Source organism: Pseudophryne corroboree, chromosome 2, assembly GCF_028390025.1.
Source record: "Pseudophryne corroboree isolate aPseCor3 chromosome 2, aPseCor3.hap2, whole genome shotgun sequence".
Lineage (NCBI taxonomy): Eukaryota > Metazoa > Chordata > Amphibia > Anura > Myobatrachidae > Pseudophryne > Pseudophryne corroboree.
The window spans coordinates 132,733,346-132,754,213 of NC_086445.1; the positions used below are offsets into that span (position 1 = coordinate 132,733,346).

Genomic DNA, 20,868 nt, shown 5'->3' on the forward strand with positions numbered 1-20,868 from the left:
TGATGTGTGCTGCAATGGATAGCAACCACAATTTACAAAGAAATAAACTTGTGACTGGATGGTACAAAGTCCAGCTAACCAAAAGAAGGGCTGAAAGCATATGCATTAGGTAGGGGAAAGAGAAGGGAAGTCATTAATCAATTTTAGAAAAAATTCAATCACAATTGTGGCTCAGGTAAGCAAACACAGAGAAGAAAAAGTATTAATATACAAGTCAAATGACTATTTAGTAATATAAAAAAAGTCCCAAATAGGCACATACAATACCAGGGGATACCATATTAGTGATCTGAACTAGGAAAAGTTCAGCATCACTGAGCACAGACGGACCGTTTCACCAGGGTGGCTTGTTCACAGTGAATATAAATCTATGTTCTTCAATATAATATTTTTCCTGTGCGGAACCAAACCAAATCTTCCTGTTAACACTCACATAACGTCACAGGTTCGAAGGGTGAGCTGGCACAGGATGGTAGTGAGCCCTGCTCCACCACTGTACGAGAGTGTGTGTGTGTTATATAACAATTTACTGTATGCTTCTGTTTCATAATTAATTGAAAATCCATTGTGTTACTTACTGAATCATATCTGGACCCATTCAACTTATGGCCACCTACCTTTGAGCATCTTGACCGCTACCTGTAGGGACACCCCTGGTTTGCTAATACCATAAGCTGTAGCAGTGACCACGTTTCCAAATGCCCCGGAACCGATAGAATCTCCTAAAGTTTACAGAGTATAAGATTAGTTTCTAGGTGCTCTCCATGTACCTATCTCATAGAATAATCATCAGTGTCTCACCAAATTCCAGATTCTCTCTTGGGAATTCCCATTTTTTTAAATCATACTCCAAAACGCTAAAATCAATATAGATGTATTCATTATCCGAGGGCCCGATGTATTGTATCATTTGTAGCTGGCTTTCATACTTGTATTGCTTTAGAAAAACAGACAAGTAATGCATATGATAAACTCAAAAGCAGAATGCATAAAAAGCTGTGCAAAATAACACATTGGAGGAATAGGTGTTACCTTTTTGTACTTTGTCAGAACCAGTACAAATAAACTTGCAAAACACAGGCCACAGACTCCAATCGCAATTGGAAGAAAAACATTATTTTGTGCTGCAATACAAAAATAAAATTTACATTTACTTTAAGTATAATATAATAGGTAAAGAAACATAAACTAGAATTTCACTGCAGAAAAGAACCAATTAATTGGTCTAGTACAGTGGTTCCCAAACTCGGTCCTCAAGGACCTCCAGCAGTTTTTCCAGGTCACCCAGCAGGTGCACAGGTGTAGTCATTGCTCAGTGACACATTTAAAAAAATTCACAGGTGGAGCTAATTATTTCACTTGTGATTCTGCGAGGAGACCTGGAAAATGTGAACTGTTGGGGTCCTTGAGGACCGAGTTTGGGAACCACTGATCTAGTACTTTAAGAATTAGTTGCATTATGTTAATAAATAAGCTCTATTACAGTTTTCTAGATTTCATTTTATAGAATGTATTAGAAAAATGATAGCTATAAGCTGATACAAAGGTCAACACCTCTTTGAATATTCTGCATACATTGAGTTCTGAAGAGAACACAGATTGGGGACATTGGGAATAAGTATGTGGGTTGGATGAAAGTGGAGACTGGAGTTTTCCTTTAATCACATGGAGTAATGAGTTTTGTTTTTCTTCAACATCTTTGCTGTGAAGGACGAGTCTGACTTGTGCTGCCAATGTTCTATAAATCTGAGAAGGACCAGCGAGAGTCATTCTCCACAGCAAGGGGGATGGGGGGGGGGGGGGGGGGGATAAAAAAAGGACTACTTTTCCCCTGCTGATCCTAAAGACCGATGGGGACTCTTGGCAGCTGCTGAACCAGCTGTGTGATGTCACAATTGTGAAAAGAATAGGGGGAGGGAGTGTAATTTCAACTATCTACCCAAACATGGCACCTGCAAAGATGGGAGTTCCCTCATTTGAATAAGGAGAGTCCCCTCCGTACACTTCTAAAAGGTAATGTCTGGTGATCAGTGTGATTACCATACATTGAACCCTTGCACTGCAGAAATGTTATGGAGCACCAGGGATTGGGGAAGATCTCCTCCAACCTGTCATACAATAATTAATTGCCACCCACTTTAGAAAGTGGGGTCCCCTCTTTAAAAATAATTGGAGCTCCTTACTGTGATCACCAGACAATACTGGGCAAAAGATTTAAAACACTCCCATTTTTCCAGTTTTTATTAAATTGTGCGCAATTCAAGCGCAGTGAATAACCTGAAATGGTTCAACAAGAAGCTTTAAAATGCCAGAGATGAAAAAAAAAGTTTAGGTTTGCAAAAACTGAAGAATAATGTATGATACCCTGATGAGCGAGATATCAGTCACAGAGCTCCCCATCGTTAAAAGGCTGCAGTTGCAAAGGAGCTTTAATTTCATTGAGACAATACACTGCGTCATTTCAATCAAAACTGGAAAAAACTTAAGGAGGTTTTCCAACACTTTTGGCCAGTAGTGTAGTCCTACAGATCACGAGGTTTGACACACAAACTAGACATATTGTAGTGCAAGCGACTACTTTAGGTGCAAAGTTACGGTTTTAGAATTTTTGAGTTGCTGTTTTGCGTGCCCATTCCACACGTTAATTGTATATTTGTAACTAGGTGATTCATCGCGCCCAATGGGCGCTCTTCACACCACCGTAAGGGGCTATGCCCCCTTAACCCTTGCACATCCTTGTGACGTGCAATATTTTTATTATATGGAAAGAGAGTGAGTGAGTGTGTGTGTATATACAGTGTCTGTGTATACTGTATGGGTGTAGTATGGCTGACCGGCGGTCTCCTGACCGCCGGTCAGCTTACCCCGCCGGGATCCCCGGCAGGGAGGGGCGAGTGCAGCAATCCCCTTGCGGGCTCGGTGGCGACCTGCGGTCGCCACGGGTTCTATTCCCACTCTATGGGTGTCGTGGACACCCACGAGTGGAAATAGTCCCTGTTGGTCGGCATGCCGACCATCGGGATACTGAGCCGGCGGGATGGTGGAGGAGGTCATGTGACTGTCGGTCAGCAGACTGCCGGTCACATGAATACCACCCTACTGTATATTTGTGTGACTGTGTATGTGTGTAATGTATGTACAGTATGTATGTGTGTGTGTTTGTATATATATGTGTCTGTGTGTATGTGTGACTGCGGCATAATGTGTGTAACCGGTACTGGTACAGGGGGCGTTACGTGTGTAAGCGGCACTGGTACAGGGGGCGTTACGTGTGTAAGCGTCACTGGTACAGGGGGCGTTACGTGTGTAAGCGGCACTGGTACAGGGGGCGTTACGTGCGTAAGCGGCACTGGTACAGTGGGCATTACATGTGTAAGCGGCACTGGTACAGTGGGCGTTACGTGTGTAAGCGTCACAGGTACAGGGGGCATTACGTGTGTAAGCGTCACTGGTACAGGGGGCGTTACACGTGTAAGCGGCACTGGTACAGGGGGCGTTACGTGTGTAAGCGTCACTGGTACAGGGGGCGTTACGTGTGTAAGCGTCACTGGTACAGGGGGCGTTACGTGTGTAAGCGGAAATGGTACAGGGGGCGTTACGTGTGTAAGCGTCACAGGTACAGGGGGCGTTACGTGTGTAAGCGTCACTGGTACAGGGGGCGTTACGCGTGAAAGCATCACTGGTACAGGGGGCGTTACGTGTGTAAGCGTCACTGGTACAGGGGGCGTTACGTGTGTAAGCGTCACTGGTACAGGGGGCGTTACGTGTGTAAGCGGAAATGGTACAGGGGGCGTTACGTGTGTAAGCGCCACTGCTACAGGGGGCATTACGTGTGTAAGTGTCACTGCTACAGGGGGTGTTACTTGTGTAAGCGCCAGTGGTACAGGGGGGGGGCGTGACATGTGTAAATGTCTCTGGTACAGGGGGCATTACATGTGTAAGTGTCTCTACTACAGGGGGTATTATGTGCGCTGTTCGTTTGTAAAGTATGCGAGGGTGCAAATTTATAGTTTGCAGGGGGTGCCGAACAGTCTAGCAATGGCCATGACTGCACACCCACTGCACTGCACAGCACTGTCACCTTTTACATTGATTCAGCGTCCATACATTACCCTCCGGAATATCACCCACTCTATCCGCTACATTAAACATCTCGGGTCTGCCAGGCTGGCAGGCCAGGTGCTGTGTTGCAGAGTCAGGGCCTCTGGGGATCTGGGTGCGGCTGTGGTGGGGAGGCACTTCTGTGACATCACACGCAGAGCAGGCTCCGGGGCTCAGAGAGTATGCGGCGCAGGGAGGCCTATGAAAGCCTTCCGCTGCGCCGCTTTCATACACATCTATGCCGGTGGCCGCAGCAGCTTTTGTTCCACCTGTGGCGCGGCTAGGGAGTGGGGATTGTTGATGCCGGAGGGAGCAGGTGGACTGGCAGCAAGACATTGGTGGTCATTCCGAGTTGATCACTCGCTAGTAGTTTTTAGCAGCTGTGCAAACACTATGCCGCCGCCCACTGGGAGTGTATTTTAGCTTATCAGAAGTGCGAACGAAGGGATTGGAGAGCGTGTACAAAAATATTTTGTGCAGTTTCAGAGTAGCTTCAGACCTACTCAGCACTTGCGATCACTTCACACCATTCAGTTCCTGCTTTGACGTCATGAACACGTCCTGCGTTCGGCCAGGCACGCCTGCGTTTTTCCGAACACTCCCTGAAAACGGGCAGTTGACACACAGAAACACCCTCTTCCTGTCAATCACTCTGCGGCTGCCTGTGCGACTGCAAAGCATTGCTAGACCCTGTGTAAAACTATTGTTGCAATAGTACGCCGCAGGTGCGCATTGCGCTGCATACGCATGCGCAGAAGTGCAGAGTTTTTGCCTGATCGCTGCACAGCGAACGAATGCAGCTAGCGAACGACTCGGAATGACCACCATAGGACGCTGCAGTAAAAGGATTGTTTTTTCACTATCTACAGTGCAGAGACTTGCTGCAGATGCAGTGGCATTCCCCCCAGCTGCACCTTTTTGGCAGGCACAGTCCCTTTTTTTATGGTCTGTATCGTTTTTTGACTCTCCAAGCTTCCATTGAAAGTATAGGAAAATGGGCGTGGCCATGCCACTGTACCCGTGGCCACACACCCTTTTCGAATTTGCATCAATGTTTATGTGTAAAGTGTTGGAGGGTGTGATGCTGCAGATGCAGTGGGACTATTTTCGGGTGTGGGGCTGGAGCTGCAGCTCCATCAGTCCCATTGCTAATCCTGCTCTGTGAAAACACAGCAGGCTAAGGGCAGAGCCTTCCATTGGATGTAACTTGTGTGGGAGGGCGTTTCTCACCCAATCAGCTGTGGACTGGGTGTGATAGGCCAGCCACTAACCCAATGAGAGCTTCTAGCCACGCCCAGCGTTAGAGACCCAGGCACAGAATCACAGGGCTATTATATAGGAGATTCATGGAATTTAAAAGTTTACAAATAGAAGTGGGAAAACAAAGGTCAATTCATTCTGCTCTGTAGTGGGATTTGTATTCCTAGTGGAAGATAAATGAAAGGGGGTAATTCTGGGCCAAAAGCTTAAAGCCAAATTCCACTTGGGAAACTTGCAAAATGTAACAGTCAAATGCAGAATGAGGTGAACATTCCACATTCTGCAGAACAGTTTAAAATGTCACTCATCTCTGACCCACACAGTTAGCTTGTACTGTGTACACTTTTATCTAAGGGCCTGATTCGGAACTGATCGCAGCAAAATCTCTCTCTAATGGGCAAAACCATGGGGGTAATTCCAAGTTGATCGCAGCAGGAATTTAGTTAGCAATTGGGCAAAACCATGTGCACTGCAGGGGAGGCAGATTTAACATGTGCAGAGAGAGTTAGATTTGGGTGGGGTGTGTTCAATCTGCAATCTAATTTGCAGTGTAAAAATAAAGCAGCCAGTATTTACCCTGCACAGAAATAAAATAACCCACCCAAATCTAACTCTCTCTGCACATGTTAAATCTGCCTCCCCTGCAGTGCACATGGTTTTGCCCAATTGCTAACTAAATTCCTGCTGCGATCAACTTGGAATTAACCCCTATGTGCATTGCAAGAGGTGCAGATATAACATGTGCAGAGAGAGTTTGATTTGTGTGGGTTATTTTGTTCCTGTGCAGGGTAAATACTGTCTGCTTTATTTTTACACTGCAATTTAGATTTCAGTTTGAACACACACCACCCGAATCTAACTCTCTCTGCACATGTTATATCTGCTCCACCTGCACTGCACATGGTTTTGTCCATTAGAATTTTTTTTGCTGCTGCGATCAGGTCTGAAGTAGGCCCTAAGGCATTAGTCGACATTGAAACAATATAATCAGGGCCGGATTAAGCCTTAGGGGTGTCCGGGGCACTTTAGACAGGGGGGCCCCGATGGAAGGAGGGAGGGCTGTGTAGAAGATTGTGCATACCTCCCAACATGACCCATTCCGGAAGGGACAACATGCTCTTTACATGGACTTTCCTCTTAATATATGATTGTAGTCACCTGTGTTAAACTTGTTAATTGATAAGAAAGGTGGTTCAACACAGGTTATTGCAATCATAATTTAAGAAGGAAGTCCAGGTAGAGAGCATTTTGTCCCTCCTGGAAAGGGTTATGTTGGGATGTATGGATTGTGTATATTAAATTTAGCCCAATGGTGTATATTAGATTTAAACTAATAGTTTAATAATGCCTGGGTACTATTTATAGCTTCACCTAGTTTCAAAGACAACTATTTTATAAAATGTTCTTGTAGTGGAACAGAGAAAACTTAAACAACCTTAAAATGCATATAGAAAAATAAAATCTATAATTTATCTTGACACATGCAAAAATAGCAGCAGCCCCTGTTCTACTTACACACTGGAACCAGACTCAGGAGGACTCTCTCTGGGTGTGTGGTTGTGTGTGGTTGTGTGTCTCTCTAGGCCCTCATTAGACAACAAGTTACACAGGGCTCCCACCTAGGTGTGGAGAGAGCTGGAAGTGACACAGGGATCCCACCTTGTGTCACTTAGAGCTCTCTCCACCCTCCTACCTCTCCTCTGGTTGGGAAGCTCCATCGATAGTTCATGAAATCTGATACTCCTGTGTCTCTGCCTGCACTGCATACTGTCCTGCTCGCATTCTGACTATCTGGTTCTGCTGCTGCATAAGAGGGAAATCTAGAGATGTCAGTGTGCTCTAGCCGGGGCCCCCTGGCAGAGGGGTGCCTGGGGTACAGTATGCCCTGCATCCCCCCCTTAATCTGGCTATGAATATAATGAGGATATATGAACACCAGTCCAGCCAGGATCACAATGGACCACTAACCTGATAATGAAAAATTATTATTTAAAACCCATTTCAGTTGTAGGTCATAATGGAGAAAACACGGCTTGGTTTCACAATTAACAGCCATCTCAATCTTCAGCTTACTTGAAAGGAAGTCTAATGACTTGTGCTCACATAATTGACAGTGGGGGAGATGTATCAAGCCTTAGGGGTAAATTTACTAAGATGGGAGTTCTATTTAAGATGGGATGTTGCCCATAGCAACCATTCAGATTCCAGGTATTATCTTCTAGAAGGTGCTAGAAAAATGAGTAGAATCTGATTGGTTGCTATGGGCAACATCCCATCTTAAATAGAACTCCCAGCTTAGTAAATTTACCCTATAGAGAAAGCACCAATCAGATCCTATCATTTTTCAACACAGACTGTAAAATGACAGTTAGGAACTGACTGGTTAGCACTGATAAATAAATTTAACCTACAGTCGTCTAGATCAGTGGTTCCACAGGACCCCACACCGTTCATGTTTTCCAGGTCACCTGTGGATCTTTCAAATTTGACAGTTGGTGATACACCTGTGCCCAGCTAGGTGACTCGGAAAACATGAACTGTGTGGGGTCCTGAGGACAGAGTTTGAGAACCACTGGTCTAGATCAATCTAGTAATTATACATGCACTGTTATGTCACTGGGGGAGATTTGCCCATAGCAACCAGTCAGATTCTAGCAATTATTTTATAGAATGTACTAGATAAATGATAGCTAGAATGTGATTGGTTGCTATAGCCAACACCACCACGCGGCTAGGGAGTGGGGATTGTTGATGCCGGAGGGAGCAGGTGGACTGGCAGCAAGACATTGGTGGTCATTCCGAGTTGATCACTCGCTAGTAGTTTTTAGCAGCTGTGCAAACACTATGCCGCCGCCCACTGGGAGTGTATTTTAGCTTATCAGAAGTGCGAACGAAGGGATTGGAGAGCGTGTACAAAAATATTTTGTGCAGTTTCAGAGTAGCTTCAGACCTACTCAGCACTTGCGATCACTTCACACCATTCAGTTCCTGCTTTGACGTCATGAACACGTCCTGCGTTCGGCCAGGCACGCCTGCGTTTTTCCGAACACTCCCTGAAAACGGGCAGTTGACACACAGAAACACCCTCTTCCTGTCAATCACTCTGCGGCTGCCTGTGCGACTGCAAAGCATTGCTAGACCCTGTGTAAAACTATTGTTGCAATAGTACGCCGCAGGTGCGCATTGCGCTGCATACGCATGCGCAGAAGTGCAGAGTTTTTGCCTGATCAGTATGCCCTGCATCCCCCCCTTAATCTGGCTATGAATATAATGAGGATATATGAACACCAGTCCAGCCAGGATCACAATGGACCACTAACCTGATAATGAAAAATTATTATTTAAAACCCATTTCAGTTGTAGGTCATAATGGAGAAAACACGGCTTGGTTTCACAATTAACAGCCATCTCAATCTTCAGCTTACTTGAAAGGAAGTCTAATGACTTGTGCTCACATAATTGACAGTGGGGGAGATGTATCAAGCCTTAGGGGTAAATTTACTAAGATGGGAGTTCTATTTAAGATGGGATGTTGCCCATAGCAACCATTCAGATTCCAGGTATTATCTTCTAGAAGGTGCTAGAAAAATGAGTAGAATCTGATTGGTTGCTATGGGCAACATCCCATCTTAAATAGAACTCCCAGCTTAGTAAATTTACCCTATAGAGAGAGTTAGAGTGGAAAGAAAGCACCAATCAGATCCTATCATTTTTCAACACAGACTGTAAAATGACAGTTAGGAACTGACTGGTTAGCACTTTATCTCTCTCCACGCTATCTTTTTCAAAGTTTGATACATCTCCCTACACTGTTATTTTCTTACCAATCATACACCCTTCCCTACTAGATGAGGGGAAGTAGGATGTGGCACCTCCAATTAAATCTCTCAGAGCTATAAGAATAGCTGTCTACTATGGCAATGTGTACACAGTCTGTTGCTTTCCTCCTCTTTCCTTACTACAGTGCCTCCAATACGTTTCTCACTGTCTTTTTTTGGACTGCTCCCATCTGTGAAATTTGCTGCTACACACCATTAGGACCTCTCTTCCCCATCACCCCCTCCCCCCATATTTTATCCTTATTGCACTCCCTAACATTCACAGGAATCTATACTGATAAATAAATTTAACCTACAGTCGTCTAGATCAGTGGTTCCACAGGACCCCACACCGTTCATGTTTTCCAGGTCACCTGTGGATCTTTCAAATTTGACAGTTGGTGATACACCTGTGCCCAGCTAGGTGACTCGGAAAACATGAACTGTGTGGGGTCCTGAGGACAGAGTTTGAGAACCACTGGTCTAGATCAATCTAGTAATTATACATGCACTGTTATGTCACTGGGGGAGATTTGCCCATAGCAACCAGTCAGATTCTAGCAATTATTTTATAGAATGTACTAGATAAATGATAGCTAGAATGTGATTGGTTGCTATAGCCAACACCACCACTTGTCCTAGTTAGAAAGTGTGGTAAGTCTCTCCGTGGATTACACAAAGCCAGTGACAAGGACTGTGCCAGAAATATAGGAAAGGCCAGTGAGCAGTCCATTCTGCAAGTCTGGAATGACATTAATAATAAGCTGATTTCCTTATTAGACTTTCATATTGAGCCAAGTGTTTCTTATTCTCTGGTCTCTTCAATCTGTGCTATTATGAAGCACATACAGCTCCTCATTAATATTAACTGGAAATCTTTTTTTGGAAAATTGCATAAAAATTTTTTTTTTAGAATACAATACAATAAAGAGATTAACTCACAGAGAATATTCAAGGTGAAGGATTTGCTGAGCTGGACGTCATTGTTTTCTATGTAGAATAAATACTCTCCTGGTACATGTTTATGGTTGCAGTACTTGGATGTGCTGTTTCAGAAGGAAGAAACACAATATGAAGAGTAGGTGTGGGAAGTGCTCACACAAGCGAGACCCTCAGAGGGTGTGGGAAGTGCTCACACAAGCGAGACCCTCAGAGGGTGGACTTATTCTGGCAAAGCTGCTCTGAGGATGATGAAAAATTGTGGACAAACGAAAAGCTACCCTAGAAATACAAGTGTGGGGAACACAGGTTAGTGCTAAGGTTAGGGTTAGTGCTAGGGTTAGGGTTGCCATTAGGGTGAGTATTAGGGTGGCTTTTAGGGTTAGTATTAGGGTTGAGATTGCCATTGGCGTTAGTGCTAGGGTGGCCCTTGGGTTACCATTAGGGCTAGGGACAGAATGACAATAAAAACAGTATGACAAAATTCTAACAATGTCGAAACAACATCAGTGCTGACAAGCTGCATGTTGACATGGTCAATGTTGACATTATCAACATGTTGGGCCGGATGTAATGACGTCCGAGATAGCCGGAGGTGCGGGTCCCAGCCGAACTCGGATGTTTTTTTTAAAGATGCAATCATGTACAAGGCAAAACCATGGCTTGTACATGATTGCCCCTTTAAAAAAAAGTCTGAGTTCGGCAGGGAACCAGCACCCCCGGCCAACTCAGACGCCAATACATCAGGCCCGTTGACTTGTTACATGTCGACATTCTAATGTTGACATAATGAATTCGACAATGTGAATGGCTAACATATATACTAAACTTGAGGTTCACAAAGTTTTGCTATTACGTCATTAATGCCTCATAACATATATAATACTGGGAATCTGACATGCTAACAAACAGTAGTACTGGCTCATTGCCAGTGGTTCCTATACCTCCCTGTTTACAAATTATTTTGCTAAACCCCAAGAACAAAGGCTATGCCTGAAAGGGGTGCTAGAAACAAAACCTGCAGGGGGTAACTGAGATGACTATGGGGGTCATTTCGAGTTGATCGCTAGCTGCCTTTGTTCGCAGCGCAGCGATCAGGCTAAAAAACAGCATTTCTGGGCATGCGTATGCTCCGCAATGCGCACGCGCGACGTATGGGTACAAAGCCCATTGTGGTTGTGCACAGGTTCTAGCGAAGTTTTCAGTCGCACTGACGGCCGCAAGAAGATTGACAGAAAGGGGGCATTTCTGGGTGTCAACTGACCGTTTTCAGGGAGTGTTTGCAAAAACGCAGGCGTGGCTGTGCGTTCGCTGGGCGGGTGTATGACGTCAAATCTGGACACGAATAGGCTGAAGTGATCGCAAGCGCTGAGTAGGTTCAGAGCTACTCAGAAACTGCACAAACTGTTTTTGCAGAGTTCGGCTGCAGATGCGTTCGCACTTCTGCTAAGCTAAAATACACTCCCCAGTGGGCGGGCGGCATAGCGTTTGCACGGCTGCTAAAACTGCTAGCGAGTGATCAACTCGGAATGAACCCCCCATAAGCGTACAGGCAATGTGTGTAAAATATCTGCTAGAAATTAACCACACAAACACAAGTAAAATGCCATGAAAAGTTACCATAATAGCAATGAATAAGGTACCTCGCTCCCTTTTCATTTGTCAGAAAAGTACACGGGAAGACGTAAGACTGGTGGATCCACGCACACCTGACGGCAGGGTACGCTTTAAACTCTACAACAAAACAAAGTTCTTCCATTCTGTCAATGTCATATTTATTGCTTGAAGTATTCATGTCAATGAATCCCTTATCTACAATGAAACAAGGACAGTGCCATAAAATGACTTATTTCATTTATGTATTAACATGTATTTATATAGTGCTTAAATATGCTGCAGTGCTTTACAATTGGGGGCAAAGACATTAATAAAACAAGACAAAGAAAGAGGAACTAATAAGAAGCAAATGTATTGAACATTTTGTTCAATTTGTTTATGGATACAGATTACCTCTGAGGAAATCTCCCCCAGTTGAGATGAAACGCATTAGGTGATAAATAGCTATGCTACAGTGGGCCTCCAAGATGCCACCCTGTTTCTTATGGGAAGGTCTGAATGCTGCCTATGAGCTGGATAAATCTTTTTCATGGACATGTCTTTGACTATGGAAGCCACTCGCTGACACCTGCCTACACAGCGGTAAGCTGTTCCACAGCTTTTACTACACAATCAGTATACGGCGACTGAGAACTTGCCTCTAGCTGACCGAATATTCCCTCTACAACCCCTGGCTAATCTGTTTATTTACTGTCACATACACAGTGCATACATCATTACTGGATATGTAACTGGCTAAAACATAGATCAACTCTTGCAGAGACTTTGGGGTATATTTATAAGCTTCTGGGCAGGTTTGACCTCAAAATTTAAAGAGGCTCTAATATTAAGTGCAAAACATGCTGGGCTTGGCACCAAAGTGGCATTTACATTTTTTAGTACACACTTACCAAGGAGCAACGTTACAAAATTCACCACTTTGTAAATATACCCCGGATTTGAAAATCTGTGGCTCTGTGTATATAACGGCAGTGCAGATGGGAACAACAAGCAGCAGTATTTAGAAGTATAATGCATATACTGATTTACATTCAAGCTCAAATACCTCCTGTATTGTTCAATCTGGACAATAGTCTTAAACATCTGAATATATGATAATTGAGACTCTTGGACAGTATATTGGCCAGAGATATTACACATTGTACAAGTGTGAGATCCATACAGAGCCAAGTTTCACGGCATTATCTTCCTATCCTGCCCACTTCACTAGGAAGTGGGCGGGATGTAAGATATTCCTCCACACTTGCAGGAGTGCAGGGGACTACACGAAAAATTGTGAGTCTCCCACAACTAAGTATGGTAAATAATACTAAGTATGACTTACACTGCATATACTGCATGCAAAAATAAGAAATGTATTTGCACCCCTTGCATGGTTTGTTCTAGTGATGAGCGGGTTCGGTTTCTCGGAATCCGAACCCCCCCGAACTTCACCCATTTTACACGGTCCCGAGGAAGACTCGGATCCTCCCGCCTTGCTCGGTTAACCCGAGCGCGCCCGAACGTCATCATCTCGCTGTCGGATTCTCGCGAGATTCGTATTCTATATAAGGAGCCGCGCGTCGCCGCCATTTTCACTCGTGCATTGGAGATGATAGGGAGAGGACGTGCAGCGTTCTCTCAGTTTCTGTGTTCAGTGTGCTGCAAATATCTGTGCTCAGTGTGCTGCAAATATCTGTGCTCAGTGTGCTTGCAAATATCTGTGCTCAGTGTGCTGAAAATATCTACGTTCTCTGCCTGAAAAACGCTCCATATCTGTGCTGCATTGTAGTATAGGAGGACAGTGCAAAATTTTGCTGACCAGTGACCACCAGTATTATATAGCAGTACGGTACAGTAGTCCACTGCTCTACCTACCTCTGTGTCGTCAAGTATACTTTCCATCCATACCTGTGGTGCATTTTAGTTGTGCGCAGTATATATAGTAGGAGGACAGTGCAGAATTTTGCTGACCACCAGTATATAATATATAGCAGTACGGTACAGTAGTCCACTGCTCTACCTACCTCTGTGTCGTCAAGTATACTATCCATCCATACCTGTGGTGCATTTTAGTTGTGCGCAGTATTATATAGTAGGAGGACAGTGCAGAATTTTGCTGACCACCAGTATATAATATATAGCAGTACGGTACAGTAGGCCACTGCTCTACCTACCTCTGTGTCGTCAAGTATACTATCCATCCATACCTGTGGTGCATTTTAGTTGTGCGCAGTATATATAGTAGGAGGACAGTGCAGAATTTTGCTGACCACCAGTATATAATATAATACAGTACGGTACAGTAGGCCACTGCTCTACCTACCTCTGTGTTGTCAAGTATACTATCCATCCATACCTGTGGTGCATTTTAGTTGTGCGCAGTATTATATAGTAGGAGGACAGTGCAGAATTTTGCTGACCACCAGTATATAATATATAGCAGTACGGTACAGTAGGCCACTGCTCTACCTACCTCTGTGTCTTCAAGTATACTATCCATCCATACCTGTGGTGCATTTTAGTTGTGCGCAGTATTATATAGTAGGAGGACAGTGCAGAATTTTGCTGACCACCAGTATATATATATATAGCAGTACGGTACAGTAGTCCATTACTCTACCTCTGTGTCGTCAAGTATACTACAAAAGCTCAGTAAAATTACCCAAAAATCAAAATTAAAAGCATCTGATGAGAAGCGTAAACTTGCCAATATGCCATTTACGACACGGAGTGGCAAGGAACGGCTGAGGCCCTGGCCTATGTTCATGGCTAGTGGTTCAGATTCACATGAGGATGGAAGCACTCATCCTCTCGCTAGAAAACTGCAGTGCCACTCCTAGGTGGGCCAGGTGTTTGTGTCGGCCACTTCGGTCGCTTAGCTTAGCCATCCAGCGACCTTGGTGCACCTCTTTTTTTCTTTGCATCATGTGCTGTTTGGGGACTATTTTTTAAATCTGTCATCCTGTCTGACACTGCAGTGCCACTCCTAGGTGGGCCAGGTGTTTGTGTCGGTCACTTGGGTCGCTTAGCTTAGCCATCCAGCAACCTTGGTGCACCTCTTTTTTTCTTTGCATCATGTGCTGTTTGGGGACTATTTTTTAAATCGGCCATCCTGTCTGACACTGCAGTGCCACTCCTAGATGGGCCAGGTGTTTGTGTCGGCCACTTGGGTCGCTTAGCTTAGCCATCCAGCGACCTTGGTGCACCTCTTTTTTTCTTTGCATCATGTGCTGTTTGGGGACTATTTTTTAAATCTGTCATCCTGTCTGACACTGCAGTGCCACTCCTAGATGGGCCAGGTGTTTGTGTCGGTCACTTGGGTCGCTTAGCTTAGCCATCCAGCAACCTTGGTGCACCTCTTTTTTTCTTTGCATCATGTGCTGTTTGGGGACTATTTTTTAAATCGGCCATCCTGTCTGACACTGCAGTGCCACTCCTAGATGGGCCAGGTGTTTGTGTCGGCCACTTGGGTCGCTTAGCTTAGTCATCCAGCGACCTTGGTGCAAATTTTAGGACTAAAAATAATATTGTGAGGTGTTCAGAATAGACTGGAAATGAGTGGAAATTATGGTTATTGAGATTAATAATACTATGGGATCAAAATGACTCCCAAATTCTATGATTTAAGCTGTTTTTGAGGGTTTTTTGTAAAAAAAAAAAACCGAATCCAAAACACACCCGAATCCAACAAAAAATTTTAAGGGAGGTTTTGGCAAAACGCGTCCGAATCCAAAACACGGCCGCGGAACCGAATCCAAAACCAATACACGAAAAATTTCCGGTGCACATCACTAGTTTGTTCCAGATACAGAGTTACTTGCTCTAAACTCAGAATCAGCCTTCGTGTTTTAGGTGCTGAACCAGTTTTCAGGAGAATGCAGCCTAGCGTCTGGGAATAAGTGACATGAGATAGAAACTTTCTAGATCAGAGATGCCACTGGCTCCTGGTTCCTCTTAAAACGATAAGGTAATGACATTATGGGTTAAGCAGCAAGGGTCAATTAACAATGGGAGTCATTCCGACCCATTCGCACGCAGCGGTTCTTCGCTGCGGTTCGAACGGGTCAAAACTGTGCATGCGCGGTACCCGCAATGCGCACGTGCGTCGTTGCCCAGCGACAGCCGTCGCCGGGCAACAATCAGAAGAGCGAAGAAAGTGATCGCTAGTGCGATCGCAAGAAGATTGACAGCGGAGATGCGTTCCGGGGCGGATACTCACCGTTTTCCGGGCGTGGAAGTCCGAACGCAGGCGTGTTCAGGCGTTTGGAGGGCGGTTGTCTGACGTCAATTCCAGAACCTTCATCGCTGGATCCATCGCACAGGGTAAGTAACTGCAGGGCTAGTCTTGTTCTGCACAAAACTTTTTTGGCATAGCAGGGCTGCACAAGCGATCGCAGCCTTGCTACGCTAAAATACACTCCCCCATAGGCATCGTCTAGTTGATCGTACGAGCAGCAAAAAGTTGCTACGTGCGATCAACTCGAAATGACCCCCAATATTACTTGCTGATTTTTGTGCAGTTCTCCTGGATCCCAGGGAGAGAAGGTCTTCTACCATCGAAGTGGGTGGAACCTCTAATCACTATGAATCATTATGTACCTCCCCACACCCCCTCTACAATGACGCAATCATGGAATTGGCGCTCATTCCGAGTTGATCGCTCGCTGCCGTTTTTCACAATGCATCGATCAAGTGAAAAAGTGGCAATTCTGCGCATGCGCATGGTACGCAGCGCGCATGCGCTAAGTACTTTCACACAAAACTTTGTAGTTTTACCCAAGATCGAGCAACGTTTTTCAGTCGCTCGAGTGTTCGTAGTATGATTGACAAGAAGTGGGTGTTTCTGGGCGGCAACTCAGCGTTTTCAGGGAGTGTGCTAAAAACCGCAGGCGTACCAGGCAAAAACGCAGGAGTGGCTGGAGAAACGGGGGAGTGGCTGGCCGAACGCAGGGCGTGTTTGTGACGTCAAACCAAGAACTAAACAGACTGCAGTCATCGCAAGATAGGAGTAGGTTTGGAGCTACTCAAAAACGGCATGACATTTTTCCTGTGCAGTTCTGCTAATCTTTCATTCGCACTTCTGCTAAGCTAAGATACACTCCCAGAGGGCGGCGGCTTAGCGTGTGCACTGCTGCTAAAAGCAGCTAGCGAGCGATCAACTTGGAATGAGGGCCATAGTGCAGTGTGGCATTGGCCATAGTGACGTGAGCCATGCCCTTACACCTCTTGGGTTGATTTTGAACAATTTTTTTGTTGATGTTTGGTCAATTTTTGACATCGTTCCAAAAAAAAAAAAAAAAAAATCAAAAATTATCTGTTAGTAAATGTGGAATTTAAACCCTGAAATACAAAATCAACCAAACATCGACCAAAAATCTACCCAGATCAGCTTTTACTAAATACACCCCTAAGTCTCAGAAAAGTTCTAAAACTAACATTTGTATGTATACATGATACATTAATTTATAATGCACCTCTAGTGTAAAGTTTTGTGGCGTTTAACGTCAATATGGAGTTCCATCGCTATGTGTATACATTGCTTTTAGGATATAGGGTGGTAGAGTCATTTGTAGAAACTAATCCACAGTATTTCATATCCTTTTAATATATAAGTGGCACTGATAAATGCTGTACTGATAACATCACTGATTCATGTTCTGAAGTTATATATTACAAGAATGCACAAGGCTGGAGAAATGAAACATATTAAATACACAAAGCAAGAGCCCGAATCAGAACTGAAGTAAAGCGGACGGAATTGCAGCCGCTCTCAGTGTCTGGAAATAAATACGGATTGCTGTCTGTATCAGAGTCAGGTAGGGACAGACTGGGGCCTAAGGTGCGCACACGACCTGCATGGAGGAACACGCTCTCGGCGGAGGGGTGGGGGCGTGGACTCGTGGCGCGCCCCTATTTTTATTGAACTGCGGGGACGGTGGGTGTGCGAACATGGCGCATGGGGCGTGCCGTGAGTCAGGGGGGCATGGACTTGCACCACTCCCCCATTTTCGGGGTGGCGGTTGGCACAAACAGAGAGCTGAGAGCTGCGCATGGCCTTTCCGGCTTCTCTGTGACCGGACCGGCTCACCTGCCCGTCGGCCCTTCTGGCATTTACCAGAAGTGCCAGATGGGCAGTCCGGCCCTGGAGTCAGGAACATGATCTTTGTGACCTCACTTCCCTCATCCATCCTCTAAGTGGTCATCGTCATCATGTAGTTGCTCCAGCTCTCTCCTTGGTGCAAGAGATGTGTTTGATGTCAGATGGATCACTGCATACTCTATCTCTCAGTAGCCAACCACAGGCTACACGCACACGGATCACCTAACGTATGTGCAAAAGGACAGATGTCACCCGGTTACACCCACTCAGCAAGTGGAGATACGACTGAGATCTGTATAACTCTGACACTCGCAATTTGTGTATGCGGGCTTCATCGCAACCGCAGTTTGATTAAAAAGAAATAAATCACATGATCTGTCTGCAGACCACGTGCACCTGGTTTCAATATTAACTTACAAAAAAATCATTCTTATAAGTAGTAAATGTTTCTACCTAAAAGTGTAACTTCTGCTGACTTGCTTGGATGAACTGAGGAGAAACAAGTAACATTGGTGCTGGTTCCTCTCTCCATCTCTGGATATGATGCAAATAGCACTCTCACCATGCTAGCATCAGGATCATAAGCGCTTTCTTCCAAACAGTGCATCTGCATAGTAATAAAATCTACATTAGTCTTATACCATTAATTCCCCATCCACATGTACCATACTGGAGTCACAGGTATCTATAGGATAATCAGGTAGTTGCCTGAAGCAAAAGATATTGGAAAGAAGTATGATTTTCTTGTGCTGAGAAAAAAAGGTGTATCTTGCGTAAATTGGCCTGGCCCCCTAAGTAAGCACATCAACCCAAAGCCGTGGCACTTTAAGCCACTGGGGGAGAAATGTCCTAAGCCTTGGAGAGTGATAAAGTGAAGAGAGATAAACTACCAACTAACCAGCTCCTAACTGTCATTTTTCAAACACAGCCTGTGACATTGCAATTAGGAGCCGATTGGCTGATATTTTATCTCTCTCCACAATGTCACTCTCCAAGGTTTCGTATACTACATTTAAATTGTTCTTTTATTTTTGTTTTTAAAGTGCATTAACTGTAATGCCCTGTGTTGCCTGGCTTTTTATTTATTTTATCACTTTGTCTCCAACGCCCCCACCCCTCTTTCTCTTCAACCAACACTTTCTGCATGCCTCTATCTCTCTCTCCTCTTGCTCTCTCCCCTTTTCTCCATATTCCCCACCTTATCTTCTCTCTCTTTTCCCCATGTCTCTCTGCTATTGCCCCCTCACACTCTCCTGTGCATCACTTACACTGGTGGGAGGAGTCAGAGTTCATATCAATTGTCATTACATGCCAGCTTAATTACATCATTTTTATCAGCAGCTAATTTTATTAAATACATTTGAGTCAAAACAAATTAGGGAGGTTAATGCTCTATTTCCTACGATGAGCGCAGCATATGTACAAGAAGTTGATAAACCAGTAAATATACATGTTTTGCTAGAACATTATATTTTTATTTTTATCATTTGACAAGAATGAATAGTGAAGCTAAGAGGATTAAATAATATCGTAAACACAGGCTATAGGGTAAATTTACTACAGCTTCTAAAACAGAGAATTGGTGAGTTTGCCCATAGCAACCAATCAGATGCGGTTTATCATTTCTAAAAGGCAATAGAGAAATGATAGACAGCATCTGATTGGTTGCTATGGGCAATATCACCAATTCTCTGTTTTAGAAGCTTTAGTAAATTTACCCCTAAGAATACATTAATGCTTCTTCATCTCTCCAAAATGCACATCTTACCTTGTTTTTATTTTCAATATCCCATTCAATGTTAAATTTATATGAGGTGTGCTTTGCCCAACACCGTACAACAAAGGGTTCTCCAATTTTAAGGAACATTTCAGGCTGAGGTCTGGCAGACAACAAATCTTGATTATAAAAAAAAAGAAAGAAAAATTGAGTTTTGCTATTCGTTTTTAGATAGTTAGATCTATACAGTTTAAAGATTAAAAAAAAAATCTCTGAGGAATAATATAAAATTGAGCCTGCTGCAATTGTAGGTTATGCTGCTTGTGTACATTACAAATAAAGTGTAAATTAAGTAATGCTGCTCACAATAAAAATACCCCAGCCACACTGGGCCCAATTCAGCATAGATCATAGATGTGTGAAAAATCACACATCTACAATCCATTACACTAAAATGCATCACAGGAAAAGTCCGCCCCACATTCCAGACTAAGCCCCCCCTCCCCCACACACACACATGCGAAAGCTTTGCACGGCGGCAATGTTTTCGCATGTTTAGGGTAGCCCCCTGCCTACGCAGCCTAGCGAAGGCAGCCGCCATGTTTAGGGTAGCAGCCGCCACAGCCCGCCCCGCAAATGGTCTGGACATGCCTGCGTTGTCTGGGCTATGCCCCCTCCCGCCCTTCGAACGCCTCTGCCTGTCAATCAGACAAAGGTATTCGTAGATGTGAGATGCCGTCGCACCTCACAGTGTGCACCCGTGCAGTGCGGCTTCTGCGCGTGCGCACACTTCACAGGACATCAGCATGTGACCGCTGCCGCAGCAGCGTTCCATGCTGAATTAGGCACACTGTTTCATATTCCATCACTTATGGTTTTCATTGTATGTGGATAGCATGGCATGGGTCCTATCAGCAGTAATACATAACTAGATAAAACTCTAAAATGTAGTTACATAAAGCCAGGTGTCTTATTGGATACCTGATGTATTGGGAAATAGAGTTATCAGAGCTGAGGAACCCAATATAGGAGACTGCTAGCCGGGGCATGTATACCAAATCTATCCCTGAGAAGCCCCAGAGTTGCAGCTAGCAGATAGAGAGACACCCGATGCTGAGTGAGAGGGGAAAAATGCCCAGAGGGGGCAGGATGGGGCAAACACAGGATTTTGGAGCTAGTGTGGATATTCAACATGCGGCAATCCAGCTGCTGTGGAACTACATATCCCATCATGCCTTGCCACTGATTTAGCATACCCTAATAGCAAAACTGTGACAGGGCATGCTGGGATGTATAGTCCCACAGCAGCAGGAAGGCTACATGTTGAATAACCC

At 44.5% G+C, this 20,868-nt stretch overlaps 1 protein-coding gene across 5 annotated transcripts in view; it reads right to left on the reverse strand.

The window, feature by feature from the left end:
• Window positions 1-20,868, reverse strand: part of FLT3 (fms related receptor tyrosine kinase 3) — a 238,801-nt gene that overhangs the window by 99,391 nt on the left and 118,542 nt on the right. For 4 of the 5 annotated variants that reach the window (XM_063951725.1, XM_063951722.1, XM_063951720.1 and 1 more), the window contains exons 7-13: window positions 19,586-19,713; window positions 18,271-18,424; window positions 11,762-11,930; window positions 10,122-10,225; window positions 1,033-1,124; window positions 802-937; window positions 618-722 (exon numbers count right to left, since the gene is read on the reverse strand). In XM_063951725.1, the coding sequence (XP_063807795.1) occupies window positions 618-722; window positions 802-937; window positions 1,033-1,124; window positions 10,122-10,225; window positions 11,762-11,930; window positions 18,271-18,424; window positions 19,586-19,713 (888 nt within the window). The remainder of the gene's footprint in view (window positions 1-617; window positions 723-801; window positions 938-1,032; window positions 1,125-10,121; window positions 10,226-11,761; window positions 11,931-18,270; window positions 18,425-19,585; window positions 19,714-20,868) is intronic. The other variant, XM_063951724.1, reaches the window with a different exon arrangement.